Source organism: Cherax quadricarinatus, chromosome 4 (assembly GCF_038502225.1).
Source record: "Cherax quadricarinatus isolate ZL_2023a chromosome 4, ASM3850222v1, whole genome shotgun sequence".
NCBI classification, from domain to species: domain Eukaryota; kingdom Metazoa; phylum Arthropoda; class Malacostraca; order Decapoda; family Parastacidae; genus Cherax; species Cherax quadricarinatus.
Genome location: NC_091295.1, coordinates 65,669,423 through 65,692,349, shown reverse-complemented (window position 1 = coordinate 65,692,349; position 22,927 = coordinate 65,669,423). Strand labels below are relative to the sequence as shown.

Genomic DNA, 22,927 nt, shown 5'->3' with positions numbered 1-22,927 from the left:
TTAATGCAATAAAGTCAATAATTATCAATGTTACATTGAAGTTTTTGTTCAACCATTAATTACTTTAATTATAAAACTGGTACACTAGATGGACACCATGCTAGGGCAGGGTAGGTACCTGAGCCAGAGCCTGCAGCTCACAAGACTGCCATTCCCATTAGCCCCTTTGAGGTGGGGATGGCAGGCCAGAGAGGCCTAGCTTCTCCCTACGAGCCCCGTGAGGGCGGGGAATGTGGCTTGGCCTGGGGACAGTTGGTCTCGACGATGAGAAGGTACTTGTACCTCCTCCCATGGCAGACATTAATCTGAGATACTCCCCAGAAAGGGAGCCAAGGCTGGGCCACCACTTGGAAAAGGCCCGGGCCGGGAGAGTACCGGCGAATCAAGAAGAATTCTATAATAGTGAATATGTTAAGTACATGTATTAAGTTTAACGTGTATATAGAATATAATAATAATCTTTATTCAAGTACATGATACAACTTATACAGACCATAGCTGACATCACTGACTTACTACTATATAGACAGCCGCTTGTTATGCTGAGCATTTCTCGCAAATTAGGTCAGGTTTGTCCCAGGATGCGAGCCACACCAGTCAACTAACACCCAGGTACCTATTTTGCTGTTAGGTGAGCATGGACAGCAGGTGTCTTAAGGAAACACGTCGTGATGTTTCCACTCGTACCAGAGATCGAAAACCACGGACCTCAGTGTGTGAGCTGTATGAGCTACCAACCCAGCTACGAAAATGTAGTGAGTTTAATGTTAATTCCAAACTGTAGGAAAACCGAGAGATGATCTGATTGGCTATGTGGTCACTCAGATCACCTCAGATCACCTATTACCTCGACTCTCGTCTGTTGTACAACAATACAACTGAATAAAAATTACCTGTTTAAAACCAGAGGTCAGGATGATGAAGAATATATATTGAATGTTGACTTCAATGTTTCCCAGACACACATTAACATTATCACAGTGTTATGTTAAAGAATACAGGTAATTACAACAGGAATAACAACAGGCAAAAACAGATAACTGCAACAGGTAATTATTAATTATACTACACTCTCATCAACTTAATCACAACAGAGACTACTTAAACCGTTGATCTGTTTGTATCAACTGTTAACAGCGTCTATTTTAACAGTTTTAACAGATATACCCTTCAAAGTATGAAGGGAAGTGCCCTTTATACAACTGAAGGGCTCTTAATCAAAGGAATTGGACCTACCCCATAATAATAATGATATATGATACTGGGTAATTAGACCTACCCTAGCTAATGAGCCTGCCAATAATAATGATAATCTTTATTTATACAAGTACATTATACAACTTATGCGGACGTAGCTGACATCAGTGACGTGCAATATGAAAGCAATCCTGTAGCTGGGTTGGTAGCGCACTGACCTCACACACTGGGTGTCTGTGGTTCGATCCCCGTTACGGGTGAAAACATTGGGTGTGTTTCCTTACACCTGCTGTTACTGCTCACCTAGCAGTAAGTAGGTACCTGGTTGTTAATCAACTGGTGTGGGTGGCATTCTGGGGGTGGTGGTATACCTCAGATAGGGCTGGGCTTTGACATGAGCATTTCGGGCAACTTTGGTTATTTTTGTCCACCAGTATGCGACCCACACCAGTCGGCTAACACCCAGGTACCTACATACTACTAGGTGAACAGGGACAACAGATGTCCTAAGGAAACACGCCCAATGCTTCCACCCGTAACTGGGGATCGAACCACAGACAATGTGAGAGCTGAGTACACTACCAGCCCAGCTACGGGACAACCATATCATTAAAGTATCATTAAGGTTGTGACAGCAGTCTGTGCGGCCACAGGCAACAGCAACAGCAACAGAAGGGCCACAGAGTGCCTGGCACCCTGGTTACAGTAGTTAGTGTCACACACACACACCTCTCTCATGTAAGTTCCCATCATCTGTCTCCAACACCCGGACGTCTTAGGGACGGGGGATTCTACCTTGGTCTGGTCAACCAGGTTCCCACAGAAGGAGGAGTAGTTGATCAACTGTTCTGTTGGGGTTGGCACAGGAAGAATCACTTTACATAAAGAAGATTCGTGTTATCATGGACGGTATAGCTTAAAACTGACACAAATTGGAACAATAAACCCAGTAAAACTCCCTAAAAACTCTTGATAACCCAAGAAAACTAAGCAAATATGGCTTATTTCACAGTGGTCGTTCTGCATATTGTAATATCATCACCTGTTTACTGTGATCTTATTGTATATATATATGATGTATGACTCTTGGTAACTGAGAAACACTCACCGTTGATATCATACCATTTCCACTGGATACAGGAACCATCCTTAGTGGAACACTTGAAGACAGGACAATCGTGTGCTTGGCAGTGGGCCTCCAAGGCTGAGATATTGGGGGGACTCGTGAAGGGAACTGTCAAGATGAGGTAATATAATGTTCAATTAGCATACAGTCAATAACTTAACATACAAGAGGACTCCACTAGCTATAGTGAGGATATATTACCAAAAACAACTGGTGGGAGCTCCATTGTTGGTGCTAGGGAGGATAGGAATAAGACAGGGAAACATGCACCAACAGGGAATGCTGTCACAGAAACCCAAGGCAAACGGAAACCAAGCCTGTGCACATACTATGCACTTGGTATCTGCAGACATGGGAAATCTGGAAAAACAGACGGGACGTGCAACTATGACCACCCTAGAAAATGCCATGCCCATATGACAACAGGAAAATGCACACTCCCTTCCTGTAAGCTTTTTCACCCTGAAATATATACCTCTTCACTACAGGAAAGACTGTGCTATAACTTAAATTGCCAGGCACACCATCTAAAGGGTACAAAAAGATACAAAACATCCAGGCCATGGGAAAACCTGGGTAGCCACAGCCACTCAAGAGGGAGAGGTTTTTTAGTGCCAGGAAGGAAAAAAAACGCAGGAAATGGCAGAAATCGTACACCAAATCCAGTCATTCCTGGAGTGGAGCCACAGTCGATGGCCTCCACTCCAAACCAACAGATACAGATACTAATGCCGGAAAAAAATCCCCCCCCCAGTACCAACAATACCACCAGTCCGATGACATTCTTCTTTGTAAATATACAGGGTCTAAAGCCAGCAACAAACAACAAAATACCTTTCATCCGTGGACTGCTTGCAGAGGCAAAGGCAATGTTCGCGGCTTTCACTGAGACCCACATAAAGGATCACTTGGACAACGAAATATGGATCCCAGGTTAAAACCTATACAGATGTGACAGAGTGAACAGGCAAAAGGGGGGGGTTGGCCTGTACATTGCAGAGTCACTTGTTTGCACAGAACTGCTAAATGCCTCAAATGATGTAGTGGAAGTTTTAGCAGTAAAGGTCGAGAACCAAAACCTAGTCATTGTGGTAGTCTACAAGCCTCCGGATGCAACATCCCAGCAATTCCAGGAACAGCTGTTAAAAATTGACCACTGTCTGGAAAATCTTCCAGCTCCTGCACCCAACATCTTACTCCTGGGGGATTTCAACTTAAGGCACCTAAAATGGAGGAATATAGCAGAACATGACCTTAAAACATTCCTAAGTGAGGCTGGACTAACAGAATCAGAGTAAAGTGCAGATAATACCCATAGTCCACCGTTAGTGTTATATTGTCATAAATTTGTGCCCCCCTAAAATTATAATACTCCAACTACTTTTAATTGTCATTGTTGTACTCAACGACCATTCTACCTCATAGTCTTAATTGTATTAAATATCTACAGAATCTATCTCCTTTTTTACAACTTACCACATCACTGTTCCATCTTATTTTTTTTATAAACTAACCATAACTTGTCTTCAATAATTCTACCTCACTTTAAAAAATACTCAATTGCCCAATTTTATTCTAAATCCCTATTATTGCCCAATTTTACTTTAAACTATATTGATCAAACTTATTGTAAACTTCTTGTATTGACCATTTTTATTCCATACTTTTTTAACCTAGTATTTTCAACTACAACTTTTATATCATCCTGTCTACCATCTTACTAGCATATTATAACCAAGTCATTGCCATTTTTATTTTTATCAATTCTTTTTTTTTTTATTATTTTTTGCTATCTTAATATGTGTATTTTATCCTGTCAATTTAAATCTAATTATACTCTAATTCTTGTAAACAACTTATATAAGACCTTAGTGCAATTACAATTGAGAGTCTTGTTCCTTTATTATATTATTAGATTAATCACAGTTTTACTCTAGCTCATTCTATCTCAATACATAGTCAATACCAAATTCACTATACTAGACCATAGTGCAATTACTAGTGAGAGACTGGTGCTATTTGTAATTTGTATTTTTATATTAGACTAAAGTTGTTGTACTATAGCTCTTTCTAGCTCAATACATAGTCAATACCAAATTCACTATATTAGACCATAGTGCAATTACTAGTGAGAGACTGGTGCTACTTTTAATTTGTATTTTTATATTATTAGATTAAATTCAGTTGTACCATAGCTCATTCTACCTCAAGACATAGTCAATACCAAATTCACTATATTAGACCATAGTGCAATTACTAGTGAGAGACTAGTGCTATTTTTAATTTGTACTTTTATATTATTAGATTAAACCTATTGTACTTTAGCTCACTCTAGCTCAAAACATAGACTCCACAAAAGTCAGTATTAGACCTTAGTGCAATTACAAGTGAGAGTCTTGTTCTATTTTTAATTTGTATTTTTATATTACTAGTTTATACCTAGTTGTACTTTAGTTCATTCCAGCACAACACATAGACAACATCAACTTCATTATGTGTAGTAGTGACTATACTCTACATGACCAAAATACTCTAGCTATGTACTTGTCCAAACTTCCTACCACTATAGATATCAGTACTAGAACTCAACACACAACTCAAGATATAAATAACCATAATTTAAACCTAGAAGATGATTGATCACGTTGACCCTGATCTAAACCTCCATAATCTGACACCCAATCAAAACCTATTGGAAAGTAACTGCCTTTATTACACAGCATCACAAGCCAGCACTATCCTAAACAATGCTAAAAGTCTATCAGTACTTAACTACAACATCAGGTCCTTAAGCAAACACTATGATGACCTCTTAGCACTCCTTGAATCACTAAAGACACCCTTCTCCTGCATTATTCTTACTGAGACCTGGCTTAAGCAGGACACAATAGATATCTACCCTCTACCAGGATACACAGCAATTCACAACTGCAGAACAAACCAAGTTGGGGGTGGTATTGCAATCTATTACTCTAACCAATTATCTTGTCTTAGCACCACTTGCTTTAGTGATGAATACGGGGAATACATTTTTGCTAATTTTACTGTAAAAAACCTTAAGACGCCTATAACAATTGGTGCCATTTACCGGATACCTCACACAAACATCCCAAATTTCAGTGAGAAATTAAAGTCACTAATAACAAACAGACAAATGAATAAGCACCACCTTCTCTTAGCTGGAGACTTCAACATCAACCTTGGCTTACTAGATGATCAGCCTGTAAATGACTTCATCAACAATATGAACAACACACTTCTCATACCAACAATAACTAAACCAACCAGGCTCACTGAGACAAGTGCAACCATAATAGACCACATATGGACCAATATACTAGCCCCCCTTAAATCAGGGATAATCACAGATAGCACTACAGACCACTACCCTACCTTCCTCCTGACAAACATTAGTAAACCACCACTTGAATACAACAAAGTCTCATTTAGACTCCATGACGAGGCCTCAGTAAGGAAGTTCACAGCTGACCTAGAGACTGTTGATTGGCCTACAGAATTCTCCAAGGCCAATGGTATTGATGACTGGACAGACATCTTTCTTAACAAATTACTTAGACTATACAACAAACATTGTCCTATAAAAACAAAACAGATCACAAACAAACGGCTTGGTTGCCCATGGCTAACCAGCACCATTCTGAAATCCATTGACAAGAAACACCAATATGAAAAGCAATATAGACAGGGCTTAATACACAAAGATACTCTTAAACACTATTCATCAGCTCTCACCAAAGTAATAAAAAAAGCCAAACAACTATACTACTCCAGTAGATTCACAGACACTAGAGGAGATATAAAAAAGACCTGGAAAACACTCTCTCAGATTCTAGGGACCCACAAACTGAGAAAAACCAAGAATATTGTCCTAACTAAACCTAATGAAACACCACTACATCCCACTGACACAGCTAACAAGATAAACGACTTCTTCTCAAACATAGGATCTAATCTCGCCAGTAAAATCCCACATACCAATGCCCATGCCGGGGACTACCTAGATGGAAATTTCCCTAATTCCTTCTATCTTGCACCAACTGAGCCCACGGAAGTCATTGAGATCATAAAGTCACTTAAAAATAAATCGGGGAATCTGTCTCATGTCCCACCATTACTGTACAAGCGAGCGGCCCATGTCCTTTCGCATGCTATTTCATTACTTTTTAACAAGTCAATAGAGACTAGCACCTTCCCGAAACTGCTCAAGATGGCAAGGGTTACACCAATACATAAAGATGGTGACCCTACAGACTTAAACAACTATAGGCCAATATCTAACTTACCATTGCTATCCAAAATCTTTGAGAAACTCGTGCACAGGAGACTGTATTCATTTATAACGGCTCAAAACATACTCAACCCCTGCCAATTTGGATTCAGGAAAAATAAAAGCACTAATGATGCAATCATAAAAATGCTAGATCTGCTGTACACAGCATTGGAAAATAAGGAATATCCACTAGGAATTTTTATTGACCTAAGAAAAGCTTTTGACACAGTAGACCACGACATCCTACTCCACAAACTTGATCATTACGGTATAAGAGGCCATGCGCTTGCTTAGTTCAAATCTTACATTACTAATAGGTATCAGTATGTCACCATTAAAGACACAGCATCAGCAACACGGCCAATTGATACTGGAGTTCCGCAGGGAAGTGTCCTTGGTCCCCTGCTCTTCCTCATATACATCAATGACCTTCCAAACGTATCCCAACACCTGAAACCCATTCTCTTTGCTGACGACACGACTTATGTCATCTCTCACCCTAATCTTGCCACCCTCAACACCATTGTGAATGAGGAGCTGATCAAAATATCGACTTGGATGACAGCCAATAAACTTACGCTTAACACTGACAAAACCTACTATATTATGTTTGGTAGCAGAGCAGGAGATGCACAAATTAACATTAAGATTGACAACACGCTAATTACCAGAAATAATGGGGGCAAATTCCTAGGCTTATACCTTGACAACAACCTGAATTTCAGCACCCATATCCAGCACATAACCAAAAAAGTATCCAAAACGGTTGGGATCTTCTCCAAGATACAATACTACGTGCCGCAAAATGCCCTTCTCACACTATACCACTCACTTATTTATCCATACCTCACCTATGCTATTTGTGCTTGGGGATCAACTGCAGCAACACACCTAAAGCCAATAATAACCCAACAAAAAGCTGCAGTAAGAATAATCACTAAATCCCATCCCTGGCAACACACACCCCCACTCTTCATAGACCTAAACTTACTCCCTGTTCAGTACATCCACACTTACTACTGTGCAATCTACATCTACAGGGCCCTAAACTCTAATATCAAACTTGACCTAAAACGCATTCTTGATAGTTGTGACAGAACCCACAGGCATAACACCAGACACAAACATCTCTACGACATTCCCCGTGTCCGACTAAACCTTTACAAAAATTCAATGTATGTCAAAGGCCCTAAAATCTGGAATACCCTACCTGAGAACTCTAGAACTGCAGACACATTCATCACCTTCAAAACTACCATTAGAAAACATCTTATCTCCCTGATACACCCCATCAACTAACTACACGAATACCACCTGATGGTACACACTTACCCTCACTCACTCATTTGACCATAAACAGAAATATTAATCTCAATCTCAAAATAATGAATCCTGTGATACTCCAATACTGAAACTATGTACTGTGCCAAAACAAAAGCATTCACATTGCTAAACTCACAAACTAGTATTTAGTCACTTAGCCATAATACCAACTTACCTCATAATTTGTAATATTTTACAATTAAGAATAAAACTAAGTCTGCCCGAAATGCCTAGCCATGCTAAGCGTTCTAGTGGTACACTCTGTAATCACTATTTTACAACATGTAAACCACACAATAACCAAATTTCTGTAAACTCAGCATTGTAATCCTTATAGAGAATAAACTTTGAATTTGAATTTGAATAATGACTCCAACAACATGCTCATTGGGGAAGCCAGGTATAGATACTCAAAAATTAGGGACAAAGGAATTAATGTACAATTGCTATGGATCCCATCACACATTGGATTACTCCTTCATGATAAAGTTGATATGTTAGCCAAGAAGAGTATCGAGAAGGAGAATGTAGAATATAACTTTGGTATAAATGTGTCTAGCATTAGGAATAATATTAGGAGAGAAGTAAATAATGAAAGTGATTGTTATAGGAATGCAGTTAGAAGCCTGAGTAGATCTATAACCCACTATGATAACATGAACGTAGATAAGTATGTTTATGGAGCAACTTGCAATGTGAACAGACTGACTGATGTTGTAGTGGCCAGGCTTAGGCTTGGTTACAAGTACTTCTGGCAGTTTGGGAGACACACAGATGATGATCAAACTAAATGTAAATTATGTGATCAGGCATATGGTCACTCTCTTGAACACTATGTGCTTAATTGTCCACTTATTGAGGAATACAGAGACAGACAGTATAATAACCTATGTGACATGTCAAGATATCTTATTAATGAAAATAAGATACCAGATATACTAAGCAAATTTCCTAAATTTGCTTGTAACAGATAAGTGAACTATAGATATGTAGATATAAATCCATATGTATTCCTGATAACCCTTTGGGGCCTAGTTCCTAGGCCTTTTGTGTATCCATATGCTCTCGCGCTACCGTCCACAGGATGGATATGGGGTGCACAATAAACTAGCCACTTCGGTGGCAAAATCTAATCTTAAGACTTGCCAGTGTATATTAGAGGATAGATACCAGTTAAGACTTACCAGTGTATATTAGAGGGTAGATACTAGTTAAGACTTACCAGTGTATATTAGAGGGTAGATACTAGTTAAGACTTACCAGTGTATATTAGAGGATAGATACCAGTTAAGACTTACCAGTGTATATTTGAGGATAGATACTAGTTAAGACTTACCAGTGTATATTAGAGGGTAGATACTAGTTAAGACTTACCAGTGTATATTAGAGGGTAGATACAGGTTAAGACTTACCAGTGTATATTAGAGGATAGATACTAGTTAAGACTTACCAGTGTATATTAGAGGGTAGATACTAGTTAAGACTTACCAGTGTATATTAGAGGGTAGATACAGGTTAAGACTTACCAGTGTATATTAGAGGATAGATACTAGTTAAGACTTACCAGTGTATATTAGAGGGTAGATACTAGTTAAGACTTACCAGTGTATATTAGAGGGTAGATACAGGTTAAGACTTACCAGTGTATATTAGAGGATATATACTAGTTAAGACTTACCAGTGTATATTAGAGGGTAGATACTAGTTAAGACTTACCAGTGTATATTAGAGGGTAGATACTAGTTAAGACTTACCAGTGTATATTAGAGGGTAGATACTAGTTAAGACTTACCAGTGTATATTAGAGGGTAGATACTAGTTAAGACTTACCAGTGTATATTAGAGGGTAGATACTAGTTAAGATTTACCAGTGTATATTAGAGGGTAGATACTAGTTAAGACTTACCAGTGTATATTAGAGGGTAGATACTAATTAAGACTTACCAGTGTATATTAGAGGATAGATACTAGTTAAGACTTACCAGTGTATATTAGAGGGTAGATACTAGTTAAGACTTACCAGTGTATATTAGAGGGTAAATACTAGTTAAGACTTACCAGTGTATATTAGAGGGTAGATACTAGTTAAGACTTACCAGTGTATATTAGAGGATAGATACTAGTTAAGACTTACCAGTGTATATTAGAGGGTAGATACTAGTTAAGACTTACCAGTGTATATTAGAGGGTAGATACTAGTTAAGACTTACCAGTGTATATTAGAGGGTAGATACTAGTTAAGACTTACCAGTGTATATTAGAGGGTAGATACTAGTTAAGACTTACCAGTGTATATTAGAGGGTAGATACCAGTTAAGACTTACCAGTGTATATTAGAGGGTAGATACTAGTTAAGACTTACCAGTGTATATTAGAGGATAGATACTAGTTAAGACTTACCAGTGTATATTAGAGGGTAGATACTAGTTAAGACTTACCAGTGTATATTAGAGGGTAGATACTAGTTAAGGCTTGCCAGTGTATATTAGAGGGTAGATACTAGTTAAGACTTACCAGTGTATATTAGAGGGTAGATACTAGTTAAGACTTACCAGTGTATACTAGAGGGTAGATACTAGTTAAGACTTACCAGTGAGATAAAACACTTCAATTACTGGGAGCGCTTGAGGTTCCTGAACCTGTATTCCCTGGAACGCAGGCGGGAGAGATACATGATTATATACACCTGGAAAATCCTAGAGGGACTAGTACCGAACTTGCACACGAAAATCACTCACTACGAAAGCAGAAGACTTGGCAGACGATGCAACATCCCCCCAATGAAAAGCAGGGGTGTCACTAGCACGTTGAGAGACCATACAATAAGTGTCAGGGGCCCGAGACTGTTCAACTGCCTCCCAGCATACATAAGGGGGATTACCAACAGACCCCTGGCAGTCTTCAAGCTGGCACTGGACAAGCACCTAAAGTCGGTTCCTGATCAGCCGGGCTGTGGCTCGTACGTTGGTTTGCGTGCAGCCAGCAGTAACAGCCTGGTTGATCAGGCTCTGATCCACCAGGAGGCCTGGTCACAGACCGGGCCGCGGGGGCGTTGACCCCCGGAACTCTCTCCAGGTAAACTCCAGTGTATATTAGAGGGTAGATACTAGTTAAGACTTACCAGTGTATATTAGAGGGTAGATACTAGTTAAGACTTACCAGTGTATATTAGAGGGTAGATACTAGTTAAGACATACCAGTGTATATCAGAGGGTAGATATTAGTTAAGACTTACCAGTGTATATTAGAGGGTAGATACTAGTTAAGACTTACCAGTGTATATCAGAGGGTAGATATTAGTTAAGACTTACCAGTGTATATTAGAGGGTAGATATTAGTTAAGACTTACCAGTGTATATTAGAGGGTAGATACTAGTTAAGACTTACCAGTGTATTAGAGGGTAAATATTAGTTAAGACTTACCAGTGTATATTAGAGGGTAGATACTAGTTAAGACTTACCAGTGTATATTAGAGGATAGATACCAGTTAAGACTTACCAGTGTATATTTGAGGATAGATACTAGTTAAGACTTACCAGTGTATATTAGAGGGTAGATACTAGTTAAGACTTACCAGTGTATATTAGAGGGTAGATACAGGTTAAGACTTACCAGTGTATATTAGAGGATAGATACTAGTTAAGACTTACCAGTGTATATTAGAGGGTAGATACTAGTTAAGACTTACCAGTGTATATTAGAGGGTAGATACAGGTTAAGACTTACCAGTGTATATTAGAGGATATATACTAGTTAAGACTTACCAGTGTATATTAGAGGGTAGATACTAGTTAAGACTTACCAGTGTATATTAGAGGGTAGATACTAGTTAAGACTTACCAGTGTATATTAGAGGGTAGATACTAGTTAAGACTTACCAGTGTATATTAGAGGGTAGATACTAGTTAAGACTTACCAGTGTATATTAGAGGGTAGATACTAGTTAAGATTTACCAGTGTATATTAGAGGGTAGATACTAGTTAAGACTTACCAGTGTATATTAGAGGGTAGGTACTAATTAAGACTTACCAGTGTATATTAGAGGATAGATACTAGTTAAGACTTACCAGTGTATATTAGAGGGTAGATACTAGTTAAGACTTACCAGTGTATATTAGAGGGTAAATACTAGTTAAGACTTACCAGTGTATATTAGAGGGTAGATACTAGTTAAGACTTACCAGTGTATATTAGAGGATAGATACTAGTTAAGACTTACCAGTGTGTATTAGAGGGTAGATACTAGTTAAGACTTACCAGTGTATATTAGAGGGTAGATACTAGTTAAGACTTACCAGTGTATATTAGAGGGTAGATACTAGTTAAGACTTACCAGTGTATATTAGAGGGTAGATACTAGTTAAGACTTACCAGTGTATATTAGAGGGTAGATACCAGTTAAGACTTACCAGTGTATATTAGAGGGTAGATACTAGTTAAGACTTACCAGTGTATATTAGAGGATAGATACTAGTTAAGACTTACCAGTGTATATTAGAGGGTAGATACTAGTTAAGACTTACCAGTGTATATTAGAGGGTAGATACTAGTTAAGGCTTGCCAGTGTATATTAGAGGGTAGATACTAGTTAAGACTTACCAGTGTATATTAGAGGGTAGATACTAGTTAAGACTTACCAGTGTATACTAGAGGGTAGATACTAGTTAAGACTTACCAGTGAGATAAAACACTTCAATTACTGGGAGCGCTTGAGGTTCCTGAACCTGTATTCCCTGGAACGCAGGCGGGAGAGATACATGATTATATACACCTGGAAAATCCTAGAGGGACTAGTACCGAACTTGCACACGAAAATCACTCACTACGAAAGCAGAAGACTTGGCAGACGATGCAACATCCCCCCAATGAAAAGCAGGGGTGTCACTAGCACGTTGAGAGACCATACAATAAGTGTCAGGGGCCCGAGACTGTTCAACTGCCTCCCAGCATACATAAGGGGGATTACCAACAGACCCCTGGCAGTCTTCAAGCTGGCACTGGACAAGCACCTAAAGTCGGTTCCTGATCAGCCGGGCTGTGGCTCGTACGTTGGTTTGCGTGCAGCCAGCAGTAACAGCCTGGTTGATCAGGCTCTGATCCACCAGGAGGCCTGGTCACAGACCGGGCCGCGGGGGCGTTGACCCCCGGAACTCTCTCCAGGTAAACTCCAGTGTATATTAGAGGGTAGATACTAGTTAAGACTTACCAGTGTATATTAGAGGGTAGATACTAGTTAAGACTTACCAGTGTATATTAGAGGGTAGATACTAGTTAAGACTTACCAGTGTATATCAGAGGGTAGATATTAGTTAAGACTTACCAGTGTATATTAGAGGGTAGATACTAGTTAAGACTTACCAGTGTATATCAGATGGTAGATATTAGTTAAGACTTACCAGTGTATATTAGAGGGTAGATATTAGTTAAGACTTACTAGTGTATATTAGAGGGTAGATACTAGTTAAGACTTACCAGTGTATTAGAGGGTAGATATTAGTTAAGACTTACCAGTGTATATTAGAGGGTAGATATTAGTTAAGACTTACCAGTGTATATTAGAGGGTAGATACAAGGCTGAGAGTTATCATACATGTCATTCTTCTTGTCTTTACACTCGATACTTTTGTTGACTCCAGGCCAGGTAAAGTTGTAACACTGTGTGTTTCCTGTGTAACAAGGAAAAGACAGCCTGTAACACTGCTTTCAACAACCATAGGGCGAGTTGAATAATAGCTCTAGGCCTTTTGTGTTGCAATCAACACATCAGGGCTTGAAATGTTGCAGAAGATGGACGCTTCTTGCGTCCTGGTTATGTAATGATTGCAATATGAAAGACCTTGAGCTATTATTCAACTCCCCTGTGATTGTTTTGCATCGCTTGTTCGCGATTCTGGAATCAAAGTAATATGTGAGCTATAAAATTTGGATTTAAAGTTCTATATCTCAGTGTATATACTTTGAATAATACACAACACGCTTTATACATCCTCTGTTGGGATGTTGTTGCAGTTTGGTCAACGTATATATTATATATGGTGATATATGCATGTAGGCTACATATTGCATACTGCCTGCATGTTGTTACAAATGAATATGATGCAACATGGTGGTATACTGCAATATACACTTCATAAACAGGTACAATACGCGCCAAAATCGCGCAGTTACGATGTAATTTACAACCTACTGACGTCGTGTTTTTCCTGGACGCTTCAGTTACCCCTGAGAATAAAAAGAAAAAACGGGAAAATATGACAATAGACGTAAGGCTCAGGTTGATAATATTCTTCAATATGGACCTTATACATAAGGGTAATACGTCTTAGTCATCCATTGCTCTGATACCTATTGAGGTTTACTTTTGTCTGTTCCACCAAGACTCGTTAAAGAAAAGAGAAAATGGATGGATTAGTTGTCCCTCTTCTGAACTCTCTCTCTCTCTCTCTCTCTCTCTCTCTCTCTCTCTCTCTCTCTCTCTCTCTCTCTCTCTCTCTCTCTCTCTCTCTCTCTCAAGTATATTTAGGTACAGGTATGCATAAACACAATTAACATATATATAAATTGCCTAGAATAACTCACACAAAAGTCAAAGTGACATATTTCAATTGGGATGCTTTGATTAAGGGCAAAGTTTAACCCCTGGCCTGGTGGCTAAAGCTTTCGCTTCACACGGCGAGGGTCTGGGTTCGATTCCCAGCCAGGGTAAAAGCATTGGGAGTGTTTCTTTACACCTGTTGTCTACGTTCACCCATCAGTAAAATGGGTACCTGGGTGTTAGTGGACTGGTGTGGGTCGCATCCTGGGACATTACTGACCTAATTTGCTGGCAATGCTCTGCATAACAAGCGGCTTTCTATATAGTAGTATGTCAGTGATGTCAGCTATGGTCTGTATACCTTGTACATGTACTTGTAGAAATAAAGATATTATTATTATTATTATTATTATTATTATTATTATTATTATTATTATTATTATTATTATGAGTAAATCATGCTTGACAGGCTAACTGCAGCCTTAATGACACTCGTCTGGTATATAGCCTTTAAAATTAACTAACCATCAGAGGGCACAGTTGCTACTGACTTGTGGAAAAAGAATAATAATAGTTTTTTTCTATAAATACAGTAACAGCCTGGTTGATCAGGCCCTGATCCACCAGGAGGCCTGGTCGTGGACCGGGCCGGGGGGCGTTGTTCCCCTGAATGACCTCCAAGTAGATAAGGTATACAGACCATAGCTGACATTAATGACATATTACTATATAGAAAGCCGCTTAATATGCAGATCATTTCCCGTAAATTAGGTCAATTTTGTCCCAGGATGCGACCCACGTCAGTCCACTAACATCCAGGTACCTATTTTACTGCTAGGTGAGCATGGGAGCAGGTGTCTCAAGGGAATCGAACCACGGACCTCAATTTGCGGGTTGAATGTTCTACCACCCAGCTACGGGCCTGGTGATTCACGTCTGAGATGAGAGCAGCAGCCTGGCACTTTGCTGGCACTTATGGAGAAGGAGGGTGGGTGAAAAGATTGGCCTGAGATGGTTCCTAGATGGTGTAACGAGACTTTTGGTGGTTAGTCTAATAGTTCTGTTCAAACTAGCTAGTTAGGACACATCATCTGGGTTGTGACACACACTGTACGTGACTACACACATATTCACGGGTAGAAGTTCAAGGCACTGATGAGTCACAAGACTGTCAGGAAGTATTTCTTTAGTTTCAGGATGGTCAGGAAAAAATAGAATGACCTAGACGAAGAAGTAATGAAGGCAGACTCCATGCATAGCTTTAAGAACAGGTACGAGTAGAGTCTATGAGGCTAGGAGGGAGTGAATATGGCAAGCGACAAGTTAAAGAGGTGAGGCCAGGAGCTGTGAATAGACCCCTGCAAGCACAAGTAGGTGAGTACACACACACACACAGCTACGGGGAATGTCCCATGAAGAAAGGTTAAGGGAAATCGATCTGACGACACTGGAGGACAGGAGGGTCAGGAGAGATATGATAACGACATACAAAATACTGCGTGGAATAGACAGGGTGGACAGAGACAGGATGTTACAGAGATGGGACACAGAAACAAGGAGTCACAATTGGAAGCTGAAGGCTCAAATGAGTCAAAGGGATGTTAGGAAGTATTTCTTCAGCCACAGAGTTGTTAGGAAGTGGAATAGTCTGGCAAGCGATGTAGTGGAGGCAGGAACCATACATAGTTTTAAGACGAGGTATGATAAAGCTCATGGAGCTGGGAGAGGGAGGACCCAGTAGTGGTCAGTGAAGAGGCGGGGGCCAGGAGCTAAGTCTCGACCCCTGCAACCACAATTAGGTGAGTACACACACACACGCGCGCGCGCGCGCGCACACACACACACACACACACACACTAGGTGAGTACTAGGTGAGTACATACACAGTCACAGTCAGAGATGTCAGGAAGTGGAATAGTCTGGGAAGTGATGTAGTGGAGGCAGGATCCATACATAGCTTTAAGAAGAGGTATGATAAAGCACATGGAGCAGGAAGAGTGACCAAGTAGCGACCAGTGAAGAGGTGGGGCCAGGAACTATGAATCGACCCCTGCAACCACAACTCGGTGAATACACACACACACACACACACACACAGAGCAGAGAGGACCTAGTAGCAATCAGTGAAGGGGTGGGGCCAGGAGCTGAGTCTCGACCCCTGAAACCACAATTAGGTGAGCACAATTAGGTGAATACACACACACACACACACACACATACACACACACACATACACACACACCAGGCCAGGAGCTGAATCTCGACCCCTGCAACCACAATTTGGTGAGTACACACACACACACACACACACACTGAGTGGACTCTGAGATGCCATTATGTCAGAATAACAGATGATTATTGTTATTATACCAACACCACTTTTGTAATACCATACCGTCAAGCACTAAAATCTTCGTGACCACACCTAGATTATTGTGTCCATGCCCAGACCATTGAGGCCACACCCACATCATAGTGGTCACACCCAGATCATCATGGCTACACCAAGATCATCGTTGCCACACCCAGTTCCTAGCTGCCACACCCAGCTCATCGTGGCCACTCCAAGATCATCGTGGCCACACCCAAATAATCACGGCCATGCTCAGATCATCACAGACACAAGAACAGACAAATGTGTCTGCACTCAGACTACAGCGGATACACAATGGTCCATCAAAACACACCTGTGGCCACTGGACAAGCCCCGAGAATCAGGTAAAGTGTCCCAACAATGAAGATGGCGCCACCTGGCCACCTCAGATCCATCACCAACACCGCCGTCCTCTACACCTGCTACTCAAAGTCCTCTTCCTCGTCTTCGGACGCGCCCTAGATCTGGTCCTTCGATCTCGCTCTTCCTCGCTCCTCGAACTCCTCTTTGACGTCTCGATGGTTCTCTTTTTCTTTCTCTCGCTCTTCTACCCTGTTCCTCGACCTCTCTTTCTTTAATCTTGTTCCAGTAGCTCTCTTGGTGTCATGGGTCTCAGAAACACTTATTTATGGACAGCACTTCGGGTCAGCTATTTCCACACACTCTTTCTTCGTCTGTCCCTCTATAGAGTGCAACAACACGTAGTTTTACAACAACACTGAGACCTATGCGACTCACTGCAAGAATGTGCTGATAAGATAGCCAGATGTAAGATAACAGAGCAGGTGATTTTACCCAGTATCTTCGATAACGTAGTCCGGTTATCAAGTCCCTGCGTCATCGCTACTTATCTTCTGTTTTTCATTATCCTCCCTTCTTTCAATCTGTTACACTCTATACAGAGAGAAATGGAGAATAGATCGGAATATATGTGTTATCTGATAGTTAAGCTAATGCTTCTTGTAACACTGCTGAACCTGTCTGGACAGCTAAAATAACAGCAGAGGGGTTGCCTTAGCTCAGTGATAGAACGATCGGCTCACAACCTAATGGACCTGTCACCTAGCAGTAAATAGGTGCCTAGAAGTATGTCTACTGTTGTGGGTCACAACAGTCGACCCACAACAGAACTGACACTACACAAATAACCCACACATAGGAGAGTGAAACTTGCGACAATGTTTTTGTCAGACTTGGAACATTAACTATGTGCGGGTTATTTGTGTATTGTTCCAATCACAGTATTGTGCCATTTTTGTTCTTTAAGAAGACTGACTCTCGAAGACAGACTTAAAGAACTAAACATTCCAACAGTGAAGTGGTGCCCCGGTGGCCTGGTAGCTAAAGCTCTAGCTTCACACACGGAGGGCCCGGGTTCAATTCCCGGCGGGTGGTAATATTTCGACGCGTTTCCTTACACATGTTGTCCTGCTCACCTAGCAGCAAATAGGTACTTGGGTGTTAGTCGACTGGTGTGGGTCGCATCCTGAGGGACAAGACTGAGGACCACAATGGAAATAAATTAGACAGGCAAAAGGGGGGGGGGGTTTGGCCTGTACTTTGCAGAGTCACTTGTTTGCACAGAACTGCTTAATGCCTCAAATGATGTAGTGGAAGTTTTAGCAGTAAAGGTCGAGAACCAAAACCTAGTAACTGTGGTAGTCTACAAGCCTCCGGATGCAACATCCCAGCAATTCCAGGAACAGCTGTTAAAAATTGACCACTGTCTGGAAAATCTTCCAGCTCCTGCACCCAACATCTTGCTCCTGGGGGATTTCAACTTAAGGCACCTAAAATGGAGGAATATAGCAAATAATATTGTTGCAGTAATAACACCAGGAGGCAGCTCTGATGAAAACTCACACTCACACGAGCTTTTAAATCTCTGCACAAAATTCAATTTAAACCAGCAAATAATAGAGCCTACTAGACTGGAGAATACACTAGACCTCATCTTCACTAACAATGATGATCTGATAAGAAATGTCACCATATCAAAAACAATATACTCAGATCACAACATAATTGAGGTTCAGACATGTATGCGTGGAGCCCCAGACCGACATAATGAGACTAGTCACGAGGGAGCATTCACCAAATTCAACTTCAATAGCAAAAACATAAAGTGGGACCAAGTAAACCAAGTCCTAACCGATATAAGCTGGGAAGATATACTAAGCAACACAGACCCCAACGTATGCCTAGAACAGATTAACTCGGTGGCACTCGATGTATGCACAAGGCTTATTCCTCTAAGAAAAAGGAGGAGTAGATGTAAAATAGAAAGAGACAGGCGCTCCCTTTACAGGCGACGGAAAAGAATAACAGAGCGGCTAAAAGAGGTCAATATATCTGAAATGCGTAGGGAGACACTGGTCAGAGAAATAGCAAGCATCGAACTTAAGCTAAAAGAATCCTTTAGGAGTCAGGAATCGAGGGAAGAACTAAAAGCCATAAATGAAATCGAAAGAAACCCAAAGTATTTCTTCTCCTATGCCAAATCAAAATCGAGAACAACGTCCAGTATTGGGCCCCTACTTAAACAAGATGGGTCCTACACAGATGACAGCAAGGAAATGAGTGAGCTACTCAAGTCCCAATATGACTCAGTTTTTAGCAAGCCGCTAACCAGACTGAGAGTCGAAGATCAAAATGAATTTTTTATGAGAGAGCCACAAAATTTGATTAACACAAGCCTATCCGATGTTATCCTTACGCCAAATGACTTCGAACAGGCGATAAATGACATGCCCATGCACTCTTCCCCAGGGCCAGACTCATGGAACTCTGTGTTCATCAAGAACTGCAAGAAGCCCCTATCACGAGCCTTTTCCATCCTATGGAGAGGGAGCATGGACACGGGGGTCGTCCCACAGTTACTAAAAACAACAGACATAGCCCCACTCCACAAAGGGGGCAGTAAAGCAACAGCAAATAACTACAGACCGATAGCACTAACATCCCATATCATAAAAATCTTTGAAAGGGTCCTAAGAAGCAAGATCACCACCCATCTAGAAACCCATCAGTTACACAACGCAGGGCAACTTGGGTTTAGAACAGGTCGCTCCTGTCTGTCTCAACTATTGGATCACTACGACAAGGTCCTAAATGCACTAGAAGACAAAAAGAATGCAGATGTAATATATACAGACTTTGCAAAAGCCTTCGACAAGTGTGACCATGGCGTAATAGCGCACAAAATGCGTGCTAAAGGAATAACAGGAAAAGTCGGTCGATGGATCTATAATTTCCTCACTAACAGAACACAGAGAGTAGTCGTCAACAGAGTAAAGTCCGAGGCAGCTACGGTGAAAAGCTCTGTTCCACAAGGCACAGTACTCGCTCCCATCTTGTTCCTCATCCTCATATCCGACATAGACAAGGATGTCAGCCACAGCACCGTGTCTTCCTTTGCAGATGACACCCGAATCTGCATGACAGTGTCTTCCATTGCAGACACTGCAAGGCTCCAGGCGGACATCAACCAAATCTTTCAGTGGGCTGCAGAAAACAATATGAAGTTCAACGATGAGAAATTTCAATTACTCAGATATGGTAAACATGAGGAAATTAAATCTTCATCAGAGTACAAAACGAATTCTGGCCACAAAATAGAGCGAAACACCAACGTCAAAGACCTGGGAGTGATTATGTCGGAGGATCTCACCTTCAAGGACCATAACATTGTATCAATCGCATCTGCTAGAAAAATGACAGGATGGATAATGAGAACCTTCAAAACTAGGGAGGCCAAGCCCATGATGACACTCTTCAGGTCACTTGTTCTATCTAGGCTGGAATATTGCTGCACACTAACAACACCTTTCAAGGCAGGTGAAATTGGCGACCTCGAAAATGTACAGAGAACTTTCACGGCACGCATAACGAAGATAAAACACCTCAATTACTGGGAGCGCTTGAGGTTCCTAAACCTGTATTCCCTGGAACGCAGGAGGGAGAGATACATGATTATATACACCTGGAAAATCCTAGAGGGACTAGTACCGAACTTGCACACGAAAATCACTCACTACGAAAGCAAAAGACTTGGCAGACGATGCACCATCCCCCCAATGAAAAGCAGGGGTGTCACTAGCACGTTAAGAGACCATACAATAAGTGTCAGGGGCCCGAGACTGTTCAACTGCCTCCCAGCACACATAAGGGGGATTACCAACAGACCCCTGGCAGTCTTCAAGCTGGCACTGGACAAGCACCTAAAGTCAGTTCCTGATCAGCCGGGCTGTGGCTCGTACGTTGGTTTGCGTGCAGCCAGCAGCAACAGCCTGGTTGATCAGGCTCTGATCCACCAGGAGGCCTGGTCACAGACCGGGCCGCGGGGGCGTTGACCCCCGGAACTCTCTCCAGGTAAACTCCAGGTAAGTCCTCGATGACGCACTGACTTTCTTGAGTTATCCTGGATGGCTAACCCTCCAGGGTTAAAAATCCGAAGAAAATCTTATCATATCTTAACAAGGGAGACATGATAACGATGTACAAGATACTGGGAGAGCTCAGTAAGGGAGATATAGACGAGCTGAGAGGAGACCTCGGGACAAGGGGAAATAGATGGAAGTTGAATGCTCAATGAAATGGGCCATAGAGATGTCAGAAAAATACTTGAAAAATATTTAAGTACAAACAACAGTAAGAACAAGAGGTTTTAGGTTAGGTTAAGATTTGTCAGGAAACAGGACACTTGTTTCCTGACGCGGGTCTATGTCATATGATGACCCACAGCTGGGGCTTTTGGTCATCTGACCGAGGACTTCCGCTGGCTTACCAGTCCAATTCTTTAAAATCATGGTTATAATTATAACCAAAATAGTTGTCAGTAGACGTCTACAGTAATATACTGAAAAGTCAAGCTAACAGTACTAAATTATTCAGAAACCAGGTTAGGTTAGGTAAGGGTCATCATGAAACAGGACAAGTGTTTCCTGACGCGGGTCGTAGTCAGATGATGCCCCGCCATTAGAGCTTTTGGTCATCTGACCGAGGCCTTCCTCTGGCTTTCCGGTCCACTCCCGTAAAAATTATGGTAACCAGAAATAAGAACATTACACGTATTGAGAATAATAGTCAGAGCACCACATGTGTTGAGAACACTCAGAGCACTACAACGAACAGTTTCATGAACACAATGAGTGAACTGAAACAATGGAAAGCGTGACATTGTCTGGTGTCACCTTTGACCTGAGTGGAAGTCAACAAGGTGCTCCTTTAATCTCGCCTTGGATGACGAGGAGAAGTAAGGGAAAGAAGTCTACTCATTTGCTCTTAGACGAGATCCTCTGCTTCCCTGGCAGATTAGGTCCCTTCATAGCAATGGAGGTTCCACTAATTATCTAGCATTTACTTTCCTTATGTAACATAAGAGAAAGTTCACTCCTTCCCAAGAAAAGGAGATGTAACTCCACTTTCTCCTGTAGCGAAGATGTAATTTCACTTTCTCCCGTGGTAGAGGAGGAGGTGGAACTCTTGGTCCTTCCGTAGTGAAGGACGAAATGCAACTGCAGGTCCTCTCGTAGTGGAGGACGAGGAGGAAGGGTTACAAATCCAGATCCTACTGTAGTGGATGAGGTTCAACTTTGGACCCTCCTCCACTGGAGGAGGTGCAACTTCAGGTCTTGCTCTAAATGGAGGAGGAAGAGGGAGATTTAGCTCTCGGCCCTTCTTGCAGCGGAGGAAAAGGCGCAACTCCAGGTCCTCCCATACTTGAGGTGGAGGTTCTGTACTCAGACCTTCTGTAGTAGAGGTGGTGCAACTGTAGGTGCTGCTATAGTGAGGTGGAGGTAGCCCTCGTGAGCGCCTCACCACACTGATAAATATAACACCAGCTCCTCCTGTTCCTAGACTTCCCATACACCCCGTCACCAAGGTACTCTGGGGACAACTAATCAATTTGCAAAGTGCTTTTGCAATCATTTCATAGCTTCGCATTGTCGCTGAGATGAGAAGTGAAAGCCAAAATGTTTTGCTATTCCATGCAGTGCGGAGGCGGCGACTACAGTGAGCATATATATTGAATGTTTTAAGGATGGAAGGTGGGCGCGGGTGTAGAAGGCACTCTGGC

General features: G+C 41.4%; 1 protein-coding gene across 1 annotated transcript; it reads right to left on the bottom strand.

Moving 5' to 3' along the window:
- Positions 1–858: 858 nt before the first annotated feature.
- LOC128684331 (uncharacterized) lies at positions 859–17,571 on the bottom strand. Its single transcript, XM_070097092.1, has 4 exons — positions 17,162–17,571; positions 13,486–13,605; positions 2,306–2,431; positions 859–2,045 (listed from the first exon to the last, which is right to left on the bottom strand). The coding sequence occupies exons 1-4, from the start codon at positions 17,241–17,243 to the stop codon at positions 1,807–1,809; spliced, it is 567 nt and encodes a 188-aa protein (XP_069953193.1). The 5' UTR covers positions 17,244–17,571; the 3' UTR covers positions 859–1,806.
- Between the last annotated feature and the right edge of the window lie 5,356 nt (positions 17,572–22,927).